This window comes from Primulina tabacum, chromosome 8 (assembly GCF_025594145.1).
Source record: "Primulina tabacum isolate GXHZ01 chromosome 8, ASM2559414v2, whole genome shotgun sequence".
Lineage (NCBI taxonomy): Eukaryota > Viridiplantae > Streptophyta > Magnoliopsida > Lamiales > Gesneriaceae > Primulina > Primulina tabacum.
The window spans coordinates 13,544,395-13,570,124 of NC_134557.1; the positions used below are offsets into that span (position 1 = coordinate 13,544,395).

The 25,730-nt window shown below is 37.9% G+C and overlaps 1 protein-coding gene across 1 annotated transcript; it reads right to left on the bottom strand.

Moving 5' to 3' along the window:
* Window positions 1-7,681: 7,681 nt before the first annotated feature.
* Window positions 7,682-18,453, bottom strand: LOC142554593 (uncharacterized). Its single transcript, XM_075665256.1, has 5 exons — window positions 18,218-18,453; window positions 9,918-10,503; window positions 9,211-9,810; window positions 8,642-8,803; window positions 7,682-8,209 (listed from the first exon to the last, which is right to left on the bottom strand). Exons 1-5 carry the CDS (start codon window positions 18,451-18,453, stop codon window positions 7,682-7,684), a joined length of 2,112 nt encoding a protein of 703 aa, XP_075521371.1.
* Between the last annotated feature and the right edge of the window lie 7,277 nt (window positions 18,454-25,730).

Here is a 25,730-nt window from a genome sequence, read left to right on the forward strand (position 1 = left end):
AATTTGAAAGGAGTTAACATCATAAAATCATCAAAACACATACATAGAGGATCATGTGATGCATTTAATAAATGATTCCACTTACAACACTTGGAGAAATTGGTTTCCTAAACCTTGACGATGATCCTACAACAATAAACCCAAATAATAACCTTAAATGACCATTTAATCCAATACATCAATCACAACTATCATCCCCCAACTTCATCATCTACAATAACTCAAGAACAAGAAGAGAAACCACTTACCTTTGCTCCTTTCACTAAAAAGATGAAGTTCCAACTCCGGATTGAAGATTAATTGCTTGAATGAATGAGAGAAGAAGAAGAAGATGAAGAACCCTAGCCTTACACGATGGAGAAGAGAAAGAAGGAGAAGGGAAATGAGAAAAAATGAAGTTTCGATCGATTATGTGCCTTAAAATACCCAAAACACGTTTTTAAACTTTGTTGGACGCCCGGGCGGACCTCTTTTACCGCCCTAGCGCAGTTCTCTCGGCCAGAAACAAAAAAATTTCGAACTAGGCCCGCCCGGGCGGACATCTTTTTCCACTCGAGCGCGCTCTGCGCACAGCTACGTCAAAGATTGCTTCTGAAACGCCTCCTCCCTTCAGAATTAGGAAAAGTGGTAAACATAAAAGTTGTAGCTCTATGTCTTGGCTTGCATCTCCAATTAGCCTCATGTAATTTAAAGCTCTGAGTAAAACGTTATGCTCAATCTACCAACATGTTTCAGTACAGGAACATCGAAACACACGACACACTTCGGGGCGCTTTTGGCTCGTCTTCCCCAATGATTTGAACAAAACTCAAAACATGAAAGTTATAGCTTTATATCTTATCTTTCTAATGGAAGTAGCCTCACATCATTTGGATCATAATACAAAACATTATGCTAAAAACCACAACTACTGCCACATTTTCATACCGTTTCAGCACTTCCATTTCCTATTTGACTCAAGGTCAACTTCTATCTTACCTATCCATTTTCGGTTTCATTCTATATCATTCAATACTATTCATATCATATCTTGAAGCCATAAACCATCACCATTACATCACATATCCCAAACGATCATCATAATAAACCATAAAAGGAATAATGAACATGCTTAATTATAATCACTACCTTACATCATAAACATACGAATGTCTGGGTGTTACAATTCTCCCCTCCTTAAGAAATTTCATCCCCGAAATTGTCATTACTGTTCGAATAACTCAGGATATCTTTGTTTCATTTCATCCTCTGGCTCCCACGTTGCTTTTTCAACCAACTGATTACGCCAAAGAATCTTGATAATGCCGATCTCTTTATTCCTCAATACTTTAACCTTGCGATCTAAAATCTGGATTGGTACTTCTTGATAAGTCAAGTTCGGCATCAGATTCAAAAGTTCATTAACAAATACGTTATCTCCAACTACAAACTCCAAAGGCCTTCTAAGGATATCGGCATAACTTTTCTGTCTGGATTGAGCCGTCTTCATTCTGTCCCGAATTAAAGCAATCACATCAGCTGTCTGTTGGACCAATTCTGGTCCTAACATATTTCTTTTACCGACTTCATCCCAGTTCAACGGTGACCTACATTTCCTGCCGTACAATGCCTCGTATGGTGCCATGCCAATCGTTGCTTGATAACTATTGTTATACGTAAATTCAACAAGTGGAAATTTAGAGTCCCAGCTACCAGGAAAATCAATCGTGCAGGCTCGTAGCATATCTTCAAGAACCTGAATCACCCTCTCTGACTGGCCGTCACTCTGAGGATGATATGATGTGCTAAAAGCCAATCTGGTGCCCAAGGCTCTGTGCAAGCTCTTCCAGAATTCAGAAGTAAAACTCGGGTCACGATCAGATACAATTGACACAGGAATACCATGAAGTCTCACAATTTCAGCTACATAGACTTCAGCATACTGGTTCATTGTAAACGTTATCTTGAGCGGAAAAAAATGAGCCGACTTGGTTAACCTGTCAACAATCACCCAGATGGAGTTTTAACCCTTTGGTGTTCTTGGAAGTCCCGTTATAAAGTCCATGGTGATGTGTGATAAGTGCAAGATTTGCAATTAATTTACATTAAAATCCATTTTGAATTATGCTTGTTTCGAACAGAATTATGCATTTTTGGTTTTTTTTTGTTGTCATTCGAGGAGTGGAGAAAATAGTGGAAACAAAGCCAAGTAGATGCAAGAAAACAGAGCCGTGCACCATAAAGAATAGCTGAGAGCAGATATTGGACAGAAGTGCGCGCGCGGCCGCGCCACTTCACGCTGCAGCCGCGCGCACAGGTACATAGGCGAGAGACCAAAAGCCTGCACGCGACTGCACGACATCTCGCGCACCCGCGCGCACGGAAGCAGCAGAAAACCCGAGAGGCGCGCGCGACCATGCGAGATCGCGCGCACCAGCGCGCGTACAGACACGCAACCAAGGCAGAAGCTCGCGTGCGGCCGCGCGACTTCTCGCGCCACCGCGCGCGCCGTGCGTCCAGATTATTATAAAAGCGCGATTCTTAGGTCAGAAAGGAGGAGAGCCGCCTAAGGACAAATCACACGCACGAAGCGAGCCGTCATTGGAGAAAAGCAGGAGAAATCGAAGCGCATACACGAGACGAAGATTCAGAGTGCGAAGAACAGACACAAATAGGAAGAACAACGGATCCGAGGACGGAGACGACACTTCGGATTTGTTATCTTTTCCTTCGTTTTTTTATATTCTACTGTGTAGTGATGTCTAGAACTACGAATATGTCTTGTTTTCGCTTGGATTTCGTGATGAACTAATTTCTCATTCTAGAGAATGATGTAGCTTTGTGGATACGATTATTTGACGTGGTTATTTTATATGATTGAATTCCATTTCATATTTAATTGTGTTTCTCTGTATTTATTTTACTGCAATTTACTGGCCATAAATTGTTTGTTGTTTGATTAATCTTATAACTCGGGAGAGGGACTAGGATTATAGATCATTAGAGGACACATCGTTGAATGTGTATAACATTCGGAAGGCGTATAACTTTAGCGAGGCTTAGGTAAGAACATCATTTGCATTTACCAATCAAACGTAGATTTATTAGGAATAAGTGAATCGAAGTTTGATTGATACAATTATTCGTCACTTGGGAAAGGGGAATAAAATAATTAAGTGTTCTTTGTCATTAAATAATTGAAATTCGTGAATATAGAGTTAACTGGGAATAATTATCGTGAAAACTTAATGAAATCATTTCTCTAGATATCTTCTCTCATTGTTATTTCTCAATTCGGTGATTAGATTAATTATTTGTTTTCAATTAATTCGTTTAAGTAAACCAAATCTCTTTTGATTTTTCTAGATAATGTCTTGACTATTTTAATTACAAGAACTGATATACATTTTTATACACACTCCTCGTGGGATCGATACTTGAACTTATAAATACATTTTACTATAACTTGATGTCGTGCGCTTGCGAGCAATCAAGAAAACACGCAACAAGTTTTTGGTGCCGTTGCCGGGGAGTGTAAAATTTAAATTTATATCAGTTTTATTACCAATTAGTCTAGATTTTAATTTAGAGCTTTATCTTATTTTTATTTTTAATTATTGGGTTGTTCATTTTTTCTGTTTAACAGTGCATGCTAAGATCGCAAAACCCAGACTCGCTTATTTTTTATCCAGAGATCGAACGAACTGCGAGAAGATTAATAAAAGCGAGAGGGGAAGAAATCAAAGCGATGGCTGATAACAGAGAGGATGACCGACAGATGCCAGCTGAGGCTATACCAATCAGAGATCACTTCCGACCAGTGATCAACGCGCACTATTATGGCATTGCTAGAGGAACCATCAACGCCAACAATTTCGAGCTTAAGCCAGCATTGATAAACATGGTTCAACAGAACCAGTTTGGGGGAGCCGCTACTGCAGATCCTCATCTACATCTCAGAACATTTTTGGAGATCACGGACACGGTAAAAATAAATGGTGTTTCTGATGATATTATTCGACGGCGCTTGTTTCCGTTTTCTCTCTGGGATCAAGCAAGAGGATGGCTCCAATCGCTTCCCTTGGGAAGTATCACGACATGGCAGGAGCTAGCGATGAAATTTCTGGCGAAATACTTTCCCCCTGCAAAGTCTGCACAGTTGAAGATTGAGATAAGCACTTTTAGGCAGACTGATTTTGAGCAGTTGTACGAAGCATGGGAAAGATATAAAGAGTTATTCAGAAAGTGCCCGAACCATGGTTTTGAAGACTGGGTGCAAATAGAATTATTCTATAACGGTTTAAATGGTCATACACGGACGACAGTGGATGCAACGGCAAGTGGCACAATCTTTGCTAAGTCTCCTGCTCAAGCCTATGATTTGCTTGAGCAGATGACTATTAATAGCTACCAATGGCCGTCTGAAAGGTCAGGAGTAAAGAGGACAGCTGGAGTTTATGCCGTGGATCCTATCACATCACTCACAACGCAAGTCTCATCTTTGACTACACAGATAACAACCATGAATAAAGTGAGTACATCAAACACTGAGGGACCACCGCTTGTTGTTGAAGAACCACAGTTTCTTGAAGAAGTTCAATACATCAACAACAAAAACTTTGGAGGCTATGGAGGATATCAAGGTAACCCTCCCCCGAATACTTATCACCCTGGATTGAGAAATCATGAGAATTTTTCATATGCAAATAATGAGAATGTATTGAATCCTCCATCAGGGTTCAATACATCAAATGGGGGAGGGAAGCCATCATTTGAGGACTTGGTTGGGACATTCATTTCTGAATTTGGTAAGAGGATGGCTAGGACTGAGTCTAGGCTTGACAACCTAGAGACCCACATGGCAAGTATTGGTGCGACCTTGAAAATCCTTGAATCGCTAGTGGGAAAGATAACAAAGCAACTCACGTCTCAACCGTCAGGCGCAGTGCCAAAAGACTGCAGACCCAAATCTGAGAGAAGTGAATGCCATTTTTATACAGCATGAAGAGTTTGGTGTGGTAGGAAGAGAAGAGAAGGAGGTTGAATCCACACCTATTCGGGATGAAAATCCAACTCCAACCAAAAGAGCTCGAGGTAACAAATATGAGAGGTATGATTTAAATCAATGCATTGATATTTCTTTACTTCCCTACCCCCAGAGATTTTTACAATTACAAGCTGAATTTCACAAGAAGCAAGGTCTTGAAAATCTCAAGAACCTACACACTAATAATGAGTTTGCAGATCGGGTGGAAGGTGAATTTCCAGAAGGAACACAAAGAAATTCTCCCCAGAAGCTGCAAGATCCAGGGGAATTTGTTGTACCATGTAGAATATGGGGTAAATTGGTGGAAAATGCTATATGTGATTCAGGAGCAAGCGTGAATATAATGCAAAGTTCTCTTTACGAGAAACTTGGATTGAGCAAGATAAAGCCCGCAGGACTAAGATTGCAGATGGCAGATAAATCGGTCAGGACACCGCTGGGTATTGTGGAAGATGTTGAACTCCGGATCGATAAATTGAAGGTTCTAGCAGAGTTCGTGGTACTTGATATTGAGAACAGTCAGAACGTTCACGTCATTTTAGGACGACCATTATTGGCTGCTGCTGGAGCCATCATTGACGTGAAACGAGGAAAGTTGACCATGGAAGTTGAAGGTCAAATGGTGGAAATCAAGGCATCTGAAAGTTCTCACGACCCACCTTGAGCAGTGTAGTGACAGTCAAGCTAACGACGTTAAACTAAGCGCTGTGTGGGAGGCAACCCACAATTTATATGTTTTAGCATTCATTTTGTTTTTATTATTTTATTTTATTTTACTCCCTTAATTGTTCATTTTACCCACCACCAGATCTATCACCGCCGCAGCCCATAGACGATGATGATGAAGATGCTGCGAATGATGATTCGAACCTTGAGTTCTGACACTCGTGCGCGAGGTATCTGTTGTCGTGTTCTTTATTTCTATACATTGAGGACAATGCATACTTTAAGTTTGGGGGCTGAATTTGCTTGTTTGTTAGAATTTTTTTTTTATTACCCAGTAGTTAAATTGTTTTTTTTTTGTTCTTCTTTAGTTTTTTTTATTTATTTTTGCATGCTAGATTTGTTAGGAAGAGTCATGGATGAGGAAAATGTGTGGCCGATGATGAAAATTGAATTGTGATCCTGAAGTACATATATGTTCATGATAGCTTAGGAGTCACAATTATTTTGCACTGTCGTGTTTGTTGATACTATCGTTGCTTAGAGACAAGTTGCATGCATGTGATGCTAAATAGATGAGGGAGATTTGATTCTTGGTAATTTTTGCATGACATTGATTGACACTTTTGCAAACATAGAAATGATATAGGCCATTTTTTCACAATATCTTTGGGCCTATATTCTTTGTTTACTGTCAATTGTAGCCCTTTGAGCTTCGAATTAATTGAGATGCTTAAAATTTCTTTTGTACCTAACTCGTATATCATTTTTGGTTGAGCAAATGCATGTGATTAGTTTGTATGAGTTGACTAATGGATTGACGGAAATCTAGAACTTGCTGGAACACTTTTCGAGGCGAAATACAGATTATATGTGACATGGGAATGATTTTGGCGATCTTTGGAGCCGTTTTGAGCCTTCGAGCCTACCAAATGAACATGAAATATCCCTAGTGTCCCATGTTAAGACTACTAAAAATCAAGTGGTGTATGTAAATGACATATAATTAGCCCCCACTTGTACTTATTCTAATTCCCACAACGACTACCTAATGAAGCTTATACACTTATTGTCTTACCTAATTTTGAGAGAAATAAGTTCATGGGTGTTGTAATGATTCAAATACTCCTTGAAAAGAAAAGAAAAAGTTAAATGTGCTAAAAGGAGTTGAAAAGAAAAAAAAAGAAGAAAAAAATTCAAAAACAAAAATGTGTGAATCAAAAGTGGTGAAAAAGAAAATATATGGGAGATGAAGGATATGAATGAAAAGAAAGCAATAAAGTGATGGTGAATGAAATGATGGTGAAAATGATGAAGATTTGATTATTTCTCTCAAATTTTGATTTCCATACCCTTTATTGTAGCCGTGAGCCGTGGTCTAACGTTACAAGCCTACAAGGCCTATTAACCTTGTCACATTTATCCAATATACTAGTGGAGAAAAGTTTTTTAAGCCAAGCCTATGGATACCTGAAAAACATTGTCAACGAGTATAGACTTTAATCACTTGCGTGCAAGCATCTCATTGTGTGATTTCATCTTTGGCATACTTGTGTTGACCATCTTTCGAGTCAAATAATCACCGATAAAGTCCTATGTAATTTGTGAATGCAAATTTATATTTTGATGAAGTGTGAGTTGAACTGAACTGAGGATTTCTTGATTCTGTAAGGCGAATGGGCATTAAAACTCTATTTGAGCATTCGATGGCGTAAACGAACATTGACATGTCACACACACACGTGACTCTTGGGAAATCGTGAATTACATGAAATTAGATGAGTCGGAGGTCAATATCACTTTTCGCATATCCATGACTTTAGTAGTTGCGTAAATCTTTTCCTTAATTATTAGCTTTTATTCTATTTTGCTCGGGACTAGCAAAAGTTCAAGTTTGGGGGGTTGCTCCCACTTCCACTGAGGTATTGGGTGGGATTGCAAAGTTCCAGCATGTCTTTGATGCTCAATATTTATTTGCTGACAAGTTAGACATTAGGATATAAACTTTGTAATATCACTTTTCATACCTCGCCACCAGTACAGACGTCGGAGATCCTGATACATCTTGGTGCTACCTGGATGTATCGAGTATGACGCTATATGAACCTCTGTCAAAACATCTCGTCGAATGGCATTACCACTGGGAACGCATATCCGACCTCTCCACGTTAATAAATCATCAGTGTTCATCGCAAACTCTCTATTTCCTTTCTTATCGGCTTTGGATCGCAATTCCATCAATTGATTATCATTAGGCTGCTCTTGTCGTATCCTATCTGTCAACGTAGGTCGAATAACCAAAGTTGAAAGTCTAGCGATGGTCCCTTGCTCTACCATAGCAACCTCGCTCCTCTGAAGATCCAATAACAACGGCTTTTGAATCAATGAGCTCAAAGAAGAAACTGACTTGCGGCTCAAAGCATCTGCAATGACGTTTGCTTTACCTGGGTGGTAGCTAATGGTCACATCATAATCTTTAACAAGTTCTAACCACCTCCTATGCCGCATATTGAGTTCCTTCTGTGAGAATAGATATTTCAAGCTCTTGTGATCTGTGAAAACTTCACATTTCTCGCCATATAGATAATGCCTCCATATTTTCATTGTGAATACCACAACCGCCAATTCAAGATCGTGGGTGGGATAATTCTTCTCGTAGTCTTTCAACTGACGAGAAGCATAAGCGATTACTTTCCCACACTGCATCAGTACAGCTCCAAGTCCCATCTTTGACGCATCAGTATATACAATAAAATCTTCAGTGCCGCACAGAAGTGCTAGGTTAGGGGCTGATGTCAACCTGTCTTTCAACACTTGAAATCCGTGTTGGCACTCGTTTGACAACTCAAACTTCACCGCTTTCCTCGTCAGATTGGTTAATTGCAGGGCTATTTTGGAGAAATTGGCAATAAAACGTCAATAATAACCTGCCAAACCAAGAAAACTACGCACCTCGGAGACTGTCGTAGGAATAGGCCATTGTTTAATCGCTTCAATCTTCATGGGATCCACAACAACGCCGTCATTCGAAACGATATGGCCCAGAAATGATACTTGCTCTAACCAGAATTCACACTTTTTCAACTTTGCATATAACTTCTTTTCTCTCAATAACTGCAATACAGTTCTGAGATGCTTGGCATGAAGTTCGCAAGTCTTAGAATAAATCAGGATATCGTCAATAAAAACGATAACGAAGCTATCTAGATATGGCTTGAAGACCCGGTCCATTAGATCCATGAATACCGACGGAGCGTTCGTCAACCCGAATGACATGACTAAAACTCATAATGGCCATACCTGGTTCTGAATTCAGTTTTAGGGACGTCAGCTTCCCTAACTTTCAGTTGATAATAACCAGAACGCAGATCGATCTTTGAAAACACCGTCGCTTCCTGCAGCTGATCAAATAGATTGTCAATCCTCAGTAATGGATATTTATTCTTGATCGTGACTTTGTTGATCTCTCTGTAATCAATGCACAACCGCAAAGATCCATCTTTCTTTTTGACAAATAAAACCGGAGCTCCCCACGGAGAAGAATTCGGACGAATAAAGCCTTTGTCTAATAGATCATGCAACTGATTCTTCAGCTCCTTCATTTCAGTCGGGGCCATTCGGTATGGAGCTTTCGAAATTGGAGCAGTACCTGAACTCTGGAAAATCCCGCTATCATCATCTTTTGAAGGAAATCGCACCGTCTTAGCCACGCAGTCAATAACCGCATGATATGACGATAGCCAGTCCATTCCCAAAATAACATCAAACGTTGATATAACAGAAGAATCGGGATTTGCACCTTCTTTGGTCATTGCAAAGATTCTGCCTTGAACCCTATCATTCCCTTTCTCACCCTTTACTGGACAATTTTTGATGACATGTCCAACACCTCCACAACGAAAGCATCGATTACTTCCAACCAAACACTCACCTGTATGCATTTTTCCACATTTTGGACATACATGTCGATCATACGCAGGCGGTGGCATAGGAGCTTTGGGTCGATACTCCTCTTTCTCTTTGCCTCTGAACTTGCCCTTACCTTTCCATCTGGATCCTTGGCCATTAGTAGAAAAATCTTGGCGCTTCAATTGTCTTTCTTTTTCAATTTCCTTCTCGTCCTGCTCAGCCATCCTTGCTTTTTCAACAATCTCTTTATATGAAGCAGCTTTAGACATTCTGACGTCTCTTTTAATTTAAGCCCGAACACCTCTAAGAAAATGCTCACCCTTTTCAATGTCATTACTGGCCAGATATGGGGCAAACTGAACCCCTCTTCGAATTTGAGAATATACTCTTGTATTGTCATATTTCCTTGCCTCAGTTCTAGAAATTCCTTCACTTTCTGACTTCGAACATCTCGAGGAAAATATTTGTCATAGAATAAATCTTTAAACTCCTGCCACTTTAGTGCCGAGACATTAATTGATATCTTGGTGGCGTCCCACCAAATCCTCGCCGTCTTGGTCAGTAGAAAAATGGCAAAACTGACTCGATCTTTATCGTCAAACTGCAGATAATCATAAATAGCCTCTACAGCTTTGACCCATTCCAAGGCAACCATGGGATCAGTGCTTCCCTCAAATTCTGGTGGCTTCATCTTACGAAATCTTTCGTATGCGCCTTCACTACTGGGCTCGGGCCTCACTTGCTCTCTCTCTCTCCCTTGCCCTGCATTCTGCATCTGTAAGAGCTGCAGAATTTGCTCGCCATGTACCTTGGCCTGTTCTTTCAGTAACTTGCTAAATTCATCAACCACTATAGATGATGAACTATCCTGCCCTTCTGGTGCTTTACGCTTAGGTGGCATGATCCTATGATACATATTAGTTTAAAACTATTTCCACACATAACATATCATAATTATTGAGGCTACACATCCATGTTATATCAAATAATGCAGGTACATACATACCGAATTGGAGACAGCAGATGAAGTCATATACCAAATCATTGGTCCGAAAATCTTTGCTCTGATGCCAATAAATGTAACACTCGTGACTAAAATGCATAATTAGTGCGGAAGCTTTAAAATATATTTGGAGAAAAATTGTAATTTTAAAGAATTTGGCAGCATCTCCCCACAAATAGGACATGCCACCTGTCTCAAGCAACACATAAAATACATGCAAAAGATTTTCATAATCATTATATACCATTTAATATAGTATCTACACATATTTCTAATTGAAATACCAAAACAAGGTTTTCAATATTTTCCAAAATAACCAAAAGTTCAACACATCAAAATATCATTCAACCACTATCTCCAAAGTTTGGCATATGCCCTTCTCTCGCTTCGACAACTCAAGGATGATCAGTCTTTCTTACCGATGACTGCATCACATTAACATAACTGGAATGAGTATAAAACTCAGCAAATGGAATCAATACTAACAAGATACATATATATCATTTTATTGTAAAACATGAAATGTATAGCCTCAATTTCATTTTCTTGAAAACATTATCCATTTCATTTCATAAACGTCGAATCATCATTAATATCATCCGTCAAGAATCATAATACAAAAGTACATAAGGATGATATTCATTTCATTTATCAACTGAAGAATTGATAGTTCTTATAAGATAGTTCATTCATTGATAACCCTCTTCGTAAAAACGAATCTTATAGGAGGGACACGTACCTCGGCATAAAATGCATCTTATAAGAGAGTACATGTTTTCATCGTTAATTGGCCAATTACATTGCGGATTTAGAATTTCCAGAGGCAACACCGCTACTATCACTATCAATCCAATCATTCAATCATATAAAACTTCATTCAAACATTTTATCAAACACATTAGAGGCATCTTGTAAAGTTTAACTCCTTTCATTCAAAATGCATATAATTGCACTACCATATATTCATATTTACATATAAATATATATCATGAATGGAATTTAAAAGGAGTTAACATCATAAAATCATCAAAATATATTCGTATAGGATCATGTGATGCATTTAATAAATGATTCCACTTACAACACTTGGAAAAATTGGTTTCCTAAACCTTGACGATGATCCTACAACAATAAACCCAAATACTAACCTTAAATGACCATTTAATCCAATACATCAATCACAACTATCATCCCCCAACTTCACCATCTACAATAACTCAAGAACAAGAAGAGAAACCACTTACCTTTGCTCCTTTCACTAAAACGATGAAGTTCCAACTCCGGATTTAAGATTAATTGCTTGAATGAATGAGAGAAGAAGAAGAAGATGAAGAACCCTGGCCTTACACAATGGAGAAGAGAAAGGAGGAGAAGGGAAATGAGAAAAAAATGAAGTTTCGATCGATTATATGCCTTAAAATACCCAAAACACGTTTTTAAACTTTGTTGAGCGCCCGGGCGGACGTCTTTTACCGCCCTAGCGCAGACCTCTCGGCCCGCCTGGGCGGACATCTTTTTCCGCTCGAGCGCGCTCTGCGCACAGCTACGTCAAAGATTGCTTCCGAAACGCCTCTTACCTTCAGAATTAGGAAAAGTAATAAACATGAAAGTTGTAGCTCTATGTCTTGGCTTCCATCTCCAATTGGCCTCATGTCATTTGAATGGTCTGAGTAAAAAGTTATGCTCAATCTACCAACATGTGTCAGTACAGGAACAACGAAACACTTTGGGGCGCTTTTGCCTCGTCTTCCCCAATGATTTGAACAAAACTCAAAACATGAAAATTATAGCTTTATATCTTATCTTTCTAATGGAAGTGGCCTCACATTATTTGGATCATAATACAAAACATTATGCTAAAAACCACAACTACTGCCACATTTTCATACCGTTTCAGCACTTCCATTTCCTATTTGGCTCAAGATCAACATTCTATCTTACCCATCCATTCTCGGTTTCATTCTATATCATTCAATACTATTCATATCATATCTTGAAGCCATAAACCATCACCATTACATCACATATCCCAAACGATGATCATAATAAACCATAAAAGGAATAATGAACATGCTTAATCATAATCATTACCTTACATCATAAACATACAAATGTTTGGGTGTTACAGTGACGGTAGGAAAAATACAATTGGCAGAATGTGGAATGCAAGGTATGATAGAGGCGCTCATGATATCATTATGAATAAAAGCCTAGTTATATCAATATGTTGTTGGAATAGGATGTGAAGAAAGAAACATAGTGTTTTTTAAAGAATTCAGAGATTGCTTCGCTTGGGAGTATGATGATATTCTAGATTTAAAGCGTAAATTGGTAGGGCACCGGTTGCCAATTAAAGATGGTTTGAAACCATGCCAACAACCGACTAGAAGGTTGTACAAGGCGATTGAGCTAATAGTAAAGGAAGAGATCAAAAAATTACTCAAGACCAAGTTCAGTTAGGTACAAGTTATGGCTTGCAAACATAGCCCATATCATGAAAAAGAATGAGAAACTTTGAGTATGCATAGATTTCAGGGATTTGAATTGCACCACCCCAAAAGATATCTATGTTATGCTAGTAGCTGATATGCTTGTTGATGTGGTGACAAAGAATGAGTTGTTATCATTTATGGATAGATTTTTAGGGTACAATCAAGTAAGAATAGTGGAATATGATGCGTCCAAGACGACTTTTAGGTGCCCTAGAAAGATGAGGCATGTTTGAATGACTTGTTATGCAATTTAGTTCAAAAAATACTGGGGCGACTTATCAAAGAGCTATGAATGCGATCTTTCACTAAATGATTGTCGAGTGTTTGGAAGTATATATTGATGATATTGTTGTAAAGTAAAAAAAAGCAGTTGCTCACATTGGCCATTTGAAGAAGAGTTTCATAAATATGAGACAACATAGTTTGAAACTAAATCTTTTAAAATGTGCTTTTTGGTGTGCAGACTGGGAATTTTCTTCGCTTCTTGGTTCACTGAAGGAAGTGGAGGTTAATTAAAAAAAACAAGTCCATAACAATCATAGAAGCTATGCCGCCAAGAAATAAAAAAGAGTTACAAAGGTTTTTGGCCCTGGTACATTATTTGCAAAGGTTTGTTTCTAACTTGACAAGTAAGACAAGATATAATTTTCTCTATTGTTAAAGTTAAACTATGAGAAAGGAGGAGAATGTCTTCAACAAGCTTTTATCAAAATTAAAGAGCATTTGTATAAACCACCTATGTTGATGCCCTCAAAACATTTGTTTCCACTCAAGTTGTATATATCAGCCCCTCATGAATCCATTGAGTCTCTCTTGGCACAAAATAATCAAGAGAAACATGATCGCGTCATTTATTATTTGAGTCAAACAATTACAGAAATTGAGATGAAGTATTCTGTTATTTTTAAATTATGCTTATAAATACATTATTCTTGCAATAAGTTAAGACAGTATATGATATATTCAAGAGTTTAAGTGATATCACAAACATATCTTGTCAAATTTATACTTCATGCCTATCTTGACTATGAGGATTTGCAAATGTCATTGGCATTGACCGAATTCACTTTGATTTATCTTTCTCAAAAATCAGTGAAAGGCCAAGTAGTAGCTGACTTTTTGAAAGACCACCATATGGTCAAAGTGGAGGGAAACTTACAAGTTGATATACGAGTGTTTTACAAATCAATCATGGACCTTAAAGTTTGATGGTCCTAGTATGGACAGGGCATTAGGGGCCAGAATTGTGATACATCCCCAACATCATGAGAAAATAGATCATATAATCTTGATTTCTCATATACTAATTAATAACCAGGCGGAGCATGAAGCCTTGGTAATTGGTCTTGAAATTTTGAGAGATTTGGGTGTTAAAGAGGTTTTGATTGTCCCGCTCCAAGACCAAGGCGTATAGACACTGATGTTGTTACAAAATCACATTTACAACATAAATTCTTAAAACGATATAAAATAGGTGGAAGCGTTTACAACTTGAGATAAAACTCGTAAAGAACCTAAACTATCATAAATTTCTCAATTAATCTGTATCACCTGCCCCAAAATTGGTTTTGTTCCTCTTCCTCGATATGTTCTTGATACTTATTTGATGATGGTAGAGTAAAGAGTGAGTGATTGGAGAAACTCTCTGCAAATGGGGGTCATTCGTATATATACATAACAATTATACATAAATTTTGAAAAACAACATATCATGGCATAAAATAATCCGTACGACATATAACATAGCATAAATGTAAGCATATCATTGGCACTGAATCTCATTTTTTTCCATGGTCTACTGATATCAGTATCTAATTTTTACTCCTCTAATGGGATGATGTCGTTAATAATCTCGTAGTTTAAGGGCCATAAACTTATTGTATGTATGGATTTCTAATAGTGCCAAAACATAGGGTAGTTCTTAATTGTATCATCAGACGGGAAGAAGAAGAATTATGATCGACCGAAACTTTCAAAAACGAATCAAGCCATATTTGAAAGTTACATTTTAAAACAAGCCCACATAAAAGAACAAATGTTCCAAATTATATACGAAAGCGCACTTAGATTTCTCTTGAATGAAGAAAACATGAAAAAAGGTAGCTTGGATCGAAAATATCTTGGACTCTTTCTTGAATCCGGGCAGCGTTTGGACGGGACTTCGGCTTGTAAAATTTTAGAAATCTCGACGACACTTGGAGAGAGAATTCTCAAACATATGATGGAGTTTTATGTGTGATTCTTTAATGGGGTGTTGCCCTCTCTATAGAGGTGTGAAGGCTATCATGATCGTATGTTATCTTCGCATTCAAAGTTTAAATCTTGACATTTGAATTTGGCATAGATTGTGATAAAAAAATTGATTTCTTGATCCTTCTTGAAATATTTTATCCATCATGATAAGTATATTTTGAAAACTTGGCATGTCGATCTCGATTTTCTTTCTTGTGCTTGATAAGCCAATCTTGATTCTTGATACTCAAATCGATCCCCTCATCTTGAAGTATATATTTATATAAATTGATCTTGACTTATATATGCATATACATGTATAATTTCAAATTTTATGCTGACAATCTTCTTATCTTAGAAAATCTTATATCTTGATAAAATTTCATTTATGTGTATATATTTCTATATATGATTTTTAATTTTTAGTATCATAATTCTTTATCTTGATGATATTTATCTTGTAGTATACATCTAAATCCATATCTAAAATATTCGAAAATTTATATATATTTATCTAGTCTGAATTTCGAACTCCTAAGGAGCACAATCTCACGCAAACTTAAAGATTTACTCGGGACAAAATCTCGACATTATCCACTACAACTTTGAATTTAGAAATATTAAAAGTTGTAAATACATTTATTATTGGAGATTCTCGGTTAGTCCTCTAACATATTTCAGAAGAATACAAGTGTTTAAGCTTCGCATTGGAGCTTTACTTCACTACTGCCTCGCAACTTATTGATGATTTTGAGGATGCATCTTTTCAGCATTTGCCAAGGCAAGATAATCGGGCGATTGATCTTTCATCTTTTAAACTAACAATATGTTGTAATTTATGATTTGTATCAAATCGATATTTTTTCTTCATCGCTCTACTGTTAATTAGACCATGTTTTTTATCTCGGTTCCAAGCAAACAAAAAAATATCTCAAGGCAAGAGAATTAACATATGCCCAATTTCCAATGAAATTTTTTTGGAAGCAAGGTACACGTAAATGGGCTCCTAGGAAACGTGGATTTTCAATTGGACGTATTTTTTTTCCACCAGGATTGGGGATCTGTACAATCTAATACATGGTGCCACGTGTTATGAAGATATATCTTTTGTTAATGGTAGGCCAGTATCCATCCTTCCGCGATTCTTGTTATGGGTTAGGATTGTATAAACGATGACAAAGAATATATTGTTGAGTCAAGTGAATGAGCTTCAACACAATCAATGAGAGTTCTTTTAGCTACCCTATTGTCATCGGATTGCATTAGCTGACCTGAAATGGTTTGGGAGTCTTGTTGGGCATATTTATCAGATGATATTTTGTATGGACAAAGTGACTTGCTGAAACATCAAGGTAAACAACAAGTAATAATATGACTTTTGTTTTTACATTTTTTATATTTTTAAAATGTTATTGCTCTGTTTTATATAGAATTGCAATTAAACTGTAACATATACTACATAAAATACTGCTCATTTTTTTTAAAAGCTAAAACTCGAAAATCATATCTAATTACATGCATGCGACGTTGCTGAAATTTTACATTCAAATAAAATAGTAGCCATCAACAGTTTTAAAAAGAGACAAATCGTCAAAACCCAACCTACGTTTTAAAATAATGCAGACATGAAACAAGTAAAAATCCTCAAAACCAAAAATACATAGCGTATAAAAATGATCATTTACACTCCTATCTCAAAATCATGATGTGCGAAAAATGTGGTCCTTGAGTTCTTGTTTGCACATCCAGACCTGCCGATTCAGACTTTGGCACCTCCAACCTCCTCATCAACATGCTCACCTGCATCATTCATACCTAGTGAGTTTAAGGCTCAACACACCTGTAACGTTAATGGAAAGTACATATACAGATCATGCAACAGTTAAAAATACCATACTAAAAATACATTTCACGAACTTGAAAAGAAACATGAACTTAAACATTTCATATCGTGGCATAGCGTGTCAAAACATCTCATCATATCATCATATACTTGTTCATTTTTTTAAATCAAATTCAGGTCATTAGTTGTGACTTTCGTATCAGCTATATCGTATTAACTCTATTCGATGGATCCATCTATATAACCGTAGTACCCGGCGGTGGGGACATCAATGACAGTATTACCCATCCACTGAGCCTTGGCCTCATCATCATCGTATACATATACATCGTCAGTCACAACCAACTCATATCCTTCAAAATATCATCATTTTCATCACTTAACAAAATCATGCATGTACGAAATTTTTCCTTAAAACCAATCATGCATCGTATTTTCATATTTATGTAAAAAGTCATAAACATGATACATAAACATTTAAAAACATGTTGAATATGTGATCAGGGCACTACTAGATCCGCTAACTTATTGGAGACATCCCGAAACATAGGTATCAAAAATTCCTAGACTTAACCTCGAGCCCACGACTTAGGTACTACAGTTCGTTTCAAAACTTAGACCGGGGTCTCGCTTAACCCGAATCAACCCGAGACTTGACCTAACTTTATTCATAGTTCGATGGCTCCTAACCATAACACTTAATACCCGCGTTATACCTCCTATAATCTTGAAATATCCGACCTAACTTGTTGGGAACGACCAAAACGAGACATACTCACAAAATCGCTAATCTCTAAGTTTGGTACCAGTTCCTAGGCTCCAGTAGTGCAGCGCTGGTTAAATGCCTAGGCGCTACATTCTAGCGTCGCGACGGTGCCAGATTCGAAGCCTGAGCGCTGCGGCGCTCAAAGAGCAGCGCTGCAGCGCTAACCATGCGTCCATAATTCCAATTTTTACCAACGAAGCTACAAGTCGCACCACCCTCAACAAGCCCGGACCACACCCGAACCAATTCTTCCTAGCCCAAATCCGAGCCCTCTTGGACCAACCTAGCAACTCCTTCATCCCCATGCACGCATGAACATGCAAACTCGAGAGTCATCGAAAATGCTCCACCCGCGACCACTCTCCCTTCATCACGATCGATCGGCTTCATGGCTGGTTCCAGCAGTGATTGAGCCTTCCTAAGCCGTGTATCAGACCCATCAGGGTCTGGTACATGGCTTGGATCAGCCCTTGCATCGTCGGCTAAGCCCATCACTCGATCTACACACAAACGAGCCATCCCTTCGAACATATACCCCTCGGCCCTCAACTTACATGACTAACCATCGCCTCTAGCCTCATGACACAAATTTACCATTGTGTACAACCCCTTAGCATCAAAAACTCAGCAGCCCCTTGCACAAATTCATGAAAGCGTGAGTTGCACACAAGATATATGCATATACGTGTCAAAACCTTTGCAAAAACGATGCTATAAAAGGGACCAAATAAATTTCATGAAAATAAATAAACAACAGCATATAAACATGGTGTAAATGATGGGAAAGGAGATATATGGCGTGCCTTAGCGATTAAATGATCAAAAGCTGGAAGAACTATGCGCGGGACGTGAACCGGAGAGGCGGGGAGGAAGCTTTCTTTGAAAACTTGAAGGGGCCGAATGTTTGCTGTTGTTTGCTGCTAGAAAAACGTGAAAATGGCTGCTGGAATAAGGGGTGGGAGGCTGCTAGGGTCTTAGTAGGGTTAGGGTTAGTGTAGGGTAGTGGTTAAATAAAAATGCTAAGCACTAATGGGACCTAAATTAAAAATTAAATGGATGAAAAGTGTTTTGAGCCCATTAATCATTAAAATAAACCCATCAAGCCCAAAAATACTCTCGAAAAATATTTTGTTTATGTACGTTTTTGAAAATATTGTCAGAGCCCTCAAAAAGTCCCCTGATTCGCTAAAATTTGCGACTGGTTAAAAATATGACCCGACGAGTAAAAATACCCACCAAGACCCAATTTTCAAAATTCTCCCTTAAAACACTTTATATTAATTAATTATTCAATAAAAATATTTTTCCTAATTATCCCTGGTCTCCGTTACATGTTCGAGCGCGAAATGAAACTTAAAACCCTATTGCATGAAAATTTAACAAACAAATAATTAAAACTACATATTTATGTCTCAATCATGCATTTAATGCATTGAAATAATTTAATTAAAATACAAAAAAAATTGATAACTTGCATGCATAGGGTTTACGTGGACCTTCAAATTTTCGGGACGTTACATAAACGATTACAAAATTAGAAATTATTTATTGGTGGTTATTGTGAAGATTTTGCTAACTTCAGGACAGAATTTGCTTGATATTCTATCAATGTCATTTCGTGATGATCAATATTTTCAGTCTTCTCGAAACAGTTTAATAAAGATGAGTTGCACTTTGATAGAAGAGTTTTCTTAGAAGAATATGATCGTCTACTAAAAAAATTTAAACGGTGACCAACATCATGTGTATGACACGATAATGAATGCAGTTAATTCAAACTAGGGTGTAGAAACATCTACTATTTAAAATAATGATAGAAATTATTATTTTTTTGAAAACTAAATCTCGAAAATACATTTAAATGCATGCATGCAATAACAGCTGTCAATCACACATTATAAATTAAAGAAATCAACTACTATGGTAGAAATACTGCAGTTTAAAAATGTCAAATCATCAAACCCTAGATTGTTGTTTAAAAATAACTCAAAGGTGAAACATGCAAAGTCTTGTCATCCATCAACATATAACAACGAGAGCGTATAAAATATCCATGATTACTCCTAACTCAAAAACATAATGTGCGAAAAATATGGTCCTCGGGTTAGCGTGCGCACATCCAGCCCCGCCTACTCAGTCTTCGGTGCCTCCAGTATCCATATCAATATGCTTACCTGCACCAATCACACCTAGTGAGTCAAAAAACTCAACACACCTGAACCATGATAGCAAGTACATATACATAACATGCAACAGTGAAAAACACTTTAATTAACATACATTTAATGATATTAAAAATGTAAGCATAAACATGATATGTCAAAACATAAACGTGACCATAGCGCATCATATCAACGTATACGTGTTCAGTTTTCTTTATTTGAATTCCGTTAATTAATTGTGACTTTTGTATCAGCTCTAGTCGATATATTTATCTACGTATAACCGCGCTACCTGGCGGCGAGGACATCAGCGATAGTATTACCCATCCACTGAGCCTTGGCCTTAAATGTTCGTGTTCATATTTGTGTTCGTATTGGTCACAACCAACTTCGTTCTTTCAAAACATATCATCATATTCATCATTTATAAAATCATGCGTATACGTAAATTTATTCAAACAAAGCATGCAACGTATTTTTCTTATTTCCATAAAAAGTCATGTTCGTGATAACATATACATTTAAAACATGTCAATATTAGTGTTCAAGGCGCTGCTACGACCGCTCCCTGATTGACCGTTTTACCTCTGGACCTCAAAATTTCTACCCGAAGCCAACCAAACTCGTTAAAACACCTCAAAACATATTTATAACCATTTCCTAGACGTAAACTTGAGTCCATGCATTAATTTCTATAATTCGTTTAAACCTTGGGCTGGAGTCCCGGTTTTAACCCGAATTAACTTGAAACTCAACCAAACTTTTCCAAACTTAAACCATGGCTTAAACACACATGACCAGCCCTTACACCACATAGTTCAGACCACCTAAGACCCTCAAAACCAACGGGACAGCTGCTGAAAACGCTACACACGGCGGCCGAAACCCTAACTAGTTCCTAAGCTCTAATTCTTGGCCCTATCCCTAAGCCACCAAGGCGAGGCCCTAACCACCCAACCTTAGACCAAGACCAGACCCATGAGTACCTACCTAGACCACTCGATGTGAGGCCGACCCACAGGAACGCAACAAGATCCCCACGCGATCCCACCCTCGACCCATGCGACTTGCCATCCAGGGTTCGACTCAGACCCATAGGACCTGAACAAATTCATGGAGTGCGCCCATGCATCGCCGCCCCTTCACCCTAACCAACCGAAGTCCCAAACTCCTCAACTACACAATCCTAGCGTTCCACCCCTACAACACTGAGTCCAGTACTGACCTAGTGCTTAGAAACCTTCCAAACATGCTGCAAATCGAGCCTCTAATGACGAGAACCTGGCAGCCCTTCGAACCAAGCTAAAACCGTGAGAAACAAGTGAAATAGACCCATAATTTTCATGCAAAACCATGTAAATTCGATTCATAATAACATATCGATAAAATATTACGCAAAAACATACATCATACATACCGTAGTTTGATTCATGAGAAAAAGAAGGTATAGGACGTGTCTTAATGTAAAAACGTATGCAAAACGATGACCAATGGAGCGAGGGACGAACACCGGAGGACGGGACGACGTTTTTACCGAGTTTCTCTTGCAAAAGGTGGACCAAAAGCTGCTGGAAAATTTCAAAGAGCTGCTGAATGAAGGAGAGGGGCGGCTGAAATATGGAGGTGGTGAGTTTAGGGTTTGGGAGGGTTTGGGAGGGTAGGGTTAATTATAATGTAATTAGTATAATGGGTCCTAATAAAATAATGAGGTTAAGTAGGATTTTAGGCCCATTATTATTTAAAACAGTCCCATTAAGCCAAAAAAACTCTCCTGCAAAATATTTTGTTTAGGTACATTTTTTAAAATTGACTTGTTAAAATTTGCGTACATGTTAAAATATGACTTGATGATTATGTGTTGGTTGCATATGAAGAGGTATGTTAAGTGGTGTAGTCAAGGGTGCATTGGACATAGGGAAAGGGCATCTAAACTAGATTCTTATATGTTGCATCAATTAAATCTTATTCCTAGTGAACTAAGGTTGGGCACTTGTGTGAAAATTTTTGTGTTGTTAACTAGGTCTAAGAAGGGGATGAATTTAATTTTTGTGATACTTAATGATATATTATCATTTGGTGTAAATTATTATTTGGTGTGTGGTGAAGTTGATGAGTTTATAGGAAAGGCAACAGTGATGTTGGGATTTCCAGTGCTGAAAGAGAGAGCAAATGATAAAGTCTACAAACTTGAGCTTAAAGGTAAGCATGTTGATAATATCATCCTTGTTATTACTAACTTGCTTCGTTTTTGTGTAGGAGGACAAGATTTGAGGACAAATCTTTTTCAAGAAAGGGAGTATGATATGAATCTGGCCGAGCATGGCGTTCAAAGGATTGGTAGGAGGATTCGTGATGCATGGGAGTGCGTTTGGAGGCGAAAAGAATACTATTCAAGCAATTTTCAAACCGACCGAGTCTACACGGACCAGAACACGGACCTGCACACGGGGTCCGTGTCCTTTACAGCCAAAGATGAAGAATTCCAGTGCCTACACGAACCCAAGCACGGACCAGTACACGGGGTCCGTGTCCTATGTGATTTGCGAAGACCGTGTGTACACGGACCTGTACACGGAGGCGGGCACGGGGTCCGTGTCCCTTGTTTTCGGCGAAGTGCAGATTATTCGAGCGAGCACGGACCCGTGCACGGAGGCCTACGCGGGGTCCGTGTTTGAGACGGCTGAGCGAGAATATTTTCCTTCCTAGAGTTTTATTTCTTTTGGTAACTAGATTATTGTTATCTTTTTGACATATAAACATATTTTGGACGAAATTTTACACACAATACACATTATTATTGAGTTTATACAAACTTTTGAGATTTTCTCTCAAGCTTTCAAAGCTTTTGGCTTTGTTCATCAAAAATCAAACTTATCAAAGTTTTTAACTTTGTGGCGTTTTTCGATCGTTCTTGTGCGGATTGTCAAGGGCTTGTTCTTTGAAGGTTCGTTATAATTTCGGTTGTTTATTCTCGTGAATATTTATTGCTAAGTTTTTATAATTTAGAGGTGAATATCACAACACACACACTTGATTCAAAAGATCGGGACAACTACGATTCTTTGTTTGATATTAAATTGAGGGCGCGATTCAATTTTAATTGTGTTTGCTTTTATTCGTACAAAGATTCACATCAAAAGGAAATCTGGATAACGTTGCGAAAGATATCCTCTACAAAACCTTGGACAAAAATATGTTTGCCAAGATCAAGACGTGCACTACTGCCAAGGAAATATGGGAGAAGCTTACTCAACTATGTGAAGGCAATGATCAAACGAAAGAAAACAAGTTGACGGTAGCTATTCAAAAGTTTGACAATGCAAAAATGAAGCCAAGAGAAACTCTAGCAGAATTCGACAAACGGCTCAGTGGAATCATTATCGAACTCACTTCATTAGGTAAAGATTATTCTAACCGAGAAATTGCTCTAAAGGTTATGCGAGCTCTTCCCAGAGAATGGGATGTGAAGACTATTGCAATGCGAGAATCCAAAGATTTGAACAAACTGGAACTCCACGATCTCTTTGCTGACCTTAAAGCATATGAGTTCGAACTTGGTATACGAACTGAAGAAGATCCATGAACCTCTCAGCAGACGAAGGCACTGCCAGCTACTATGGTGACTCTTCCGGTCGAAGAGTCCTCAAGTAAGAAGTCGGCCTAGCAATTAAGCAATGAAGCCATGTCTTTATTCGTTAAAAAAATCATAAATTTATGCGTAAAAATCATTCACAGACGAATAAACCTCACTAAAACATGGACCATACTGATGATGGTCAAGCTTGTTTTAACTGTGGAAAGAAAGGACACATTATTGCAGAATGCAACAGGCCAAAGAAAGATGAAAAGAAGTCAAGTGATAGAAGACGATTTAAAGACAACAAAAGATTCATCAAAAAGAAGAATCAACGAGTCCTAGTTGCAGAAGAAGATAAAGGCAAATGGGCTGATTCAGAATCAGAAAAATCTGTTTCTGAAGAATCTTCAAGTGAAAGCGAAGATGAGAAAGTAGAGTGTCTCATGGCAAAAGAAGATCAAGAATCTACTGATGAAGTGGTATTTGATTTTAACTCTGATGAATTCACACGAGATGATCTTGTCACAGCACTTCATGACATGGTAAATGAGTTTAAGAGGCTATCACAGCAGTTCAATGAAGCCACAACAGAAAAACAAAACTTGGAAAACAAGTTAACTTTCTCTAGCTGTTCGCAGCAAAAAGAGGTTAACGGTTTGAAAGTAAAGTTTAGTCTGTTAACGGCTGAGAACGATGATCTGCGAAGATTGTTCCATGCTACTTTGAAAGAAAACAAACGGTTGATTAATACAATCAACATTTGGAACAAGTCCTCTGTTTGTCTTAACAAGATGCATGAAATACAGAAACCAGCCGGAGACAAAATCGGAATAGGTTATAGCATTAATGAATGCAGTACTTCCGGAGTATCAACTCAACCGCTACTAGAGAAAGATAGTTTACAACCAATTAAATTTGTCAGATCTAGCACAGTATATGAACATGATAAGACTGAAGATCAAGGCACTCAAAATGAAAATCTTGAAAATAACAGAAGGCGATGTGGCTTAGGATACGTCGAAATTGAGAATGCTAAATCCAACAGATCATGGCTCAGACGCAGGACTATTACAACCGCTCACAACGATTCAAATTGGGCCAGTAGAAAGCCAGGGTAAACTGGAAATCATTCAAAAACTAGACCTAACCATTACCACAAAAGCCGACCTGTTCAAAAGAAGTATCTATTGAGGGGCAATGAAAAACGGTTGAAACAACATACTGCACAAGCACTGCATACATCACTTGATTACGCACACAACAACAACTATTTTAGGACACATCATGAAAAATCCTTCAGGATAATTCAAGCGTGGATCCCTAAAAGACTGATAAATTCAGGACCCAAATAGAAAAGGGTACCAATTTCTATCTTCAATAATGACAGGTGTCAAAGAAAAGGAACCTGGAAGAATCCATCTGGTTCTTGGATAGTGGATGCTTTAGACACATGACTGGAAACAAAGATCTCTTATCAGAAGTAGTTAACTACAAAGGTCCAACAATCACCTTCGGTGACAATTCTAAAGGTAAATCTATGGGTAAGGGTTAGATTATCTACGGCAAAATTATCATTAGAGATGTACTTCTAGTAGAAAATCTTTGTTATAACCTGATAAGTATAAGCCAACTATGTGACATTGGTTACATCGTAGAATTTCAAAAACTCTTATGCAATGTGAGAACCACAGCTGGTAATATCATGATAACTGGACATAGAGAGCAAAATACATATAGTCAAATGGAATGATGATTGTCTTAGCGTACCTACTTGTTTTGTTGCTTTAAATGGAAATAAAAATTTGCTTTGGCATAAGCGTCTTAATCATCTCAATTTTAAATTCATTGCTACTATCAGTAAAATTAATCTTGTATCTGGCTTGCCTAACATTGATTTTGCCAAGGATAGAGTTTGCAATGCATGTCAATTAGGAAAACAGGTCCGTTCAACATTCAAAAATAGAGGAAGAAATTCATCAACTAGATGCCTGGAACTACTTCATATGGACTTGTTCGGACCAATACCGGTGATAAGCTTAGGAAAAAGGAAATATACT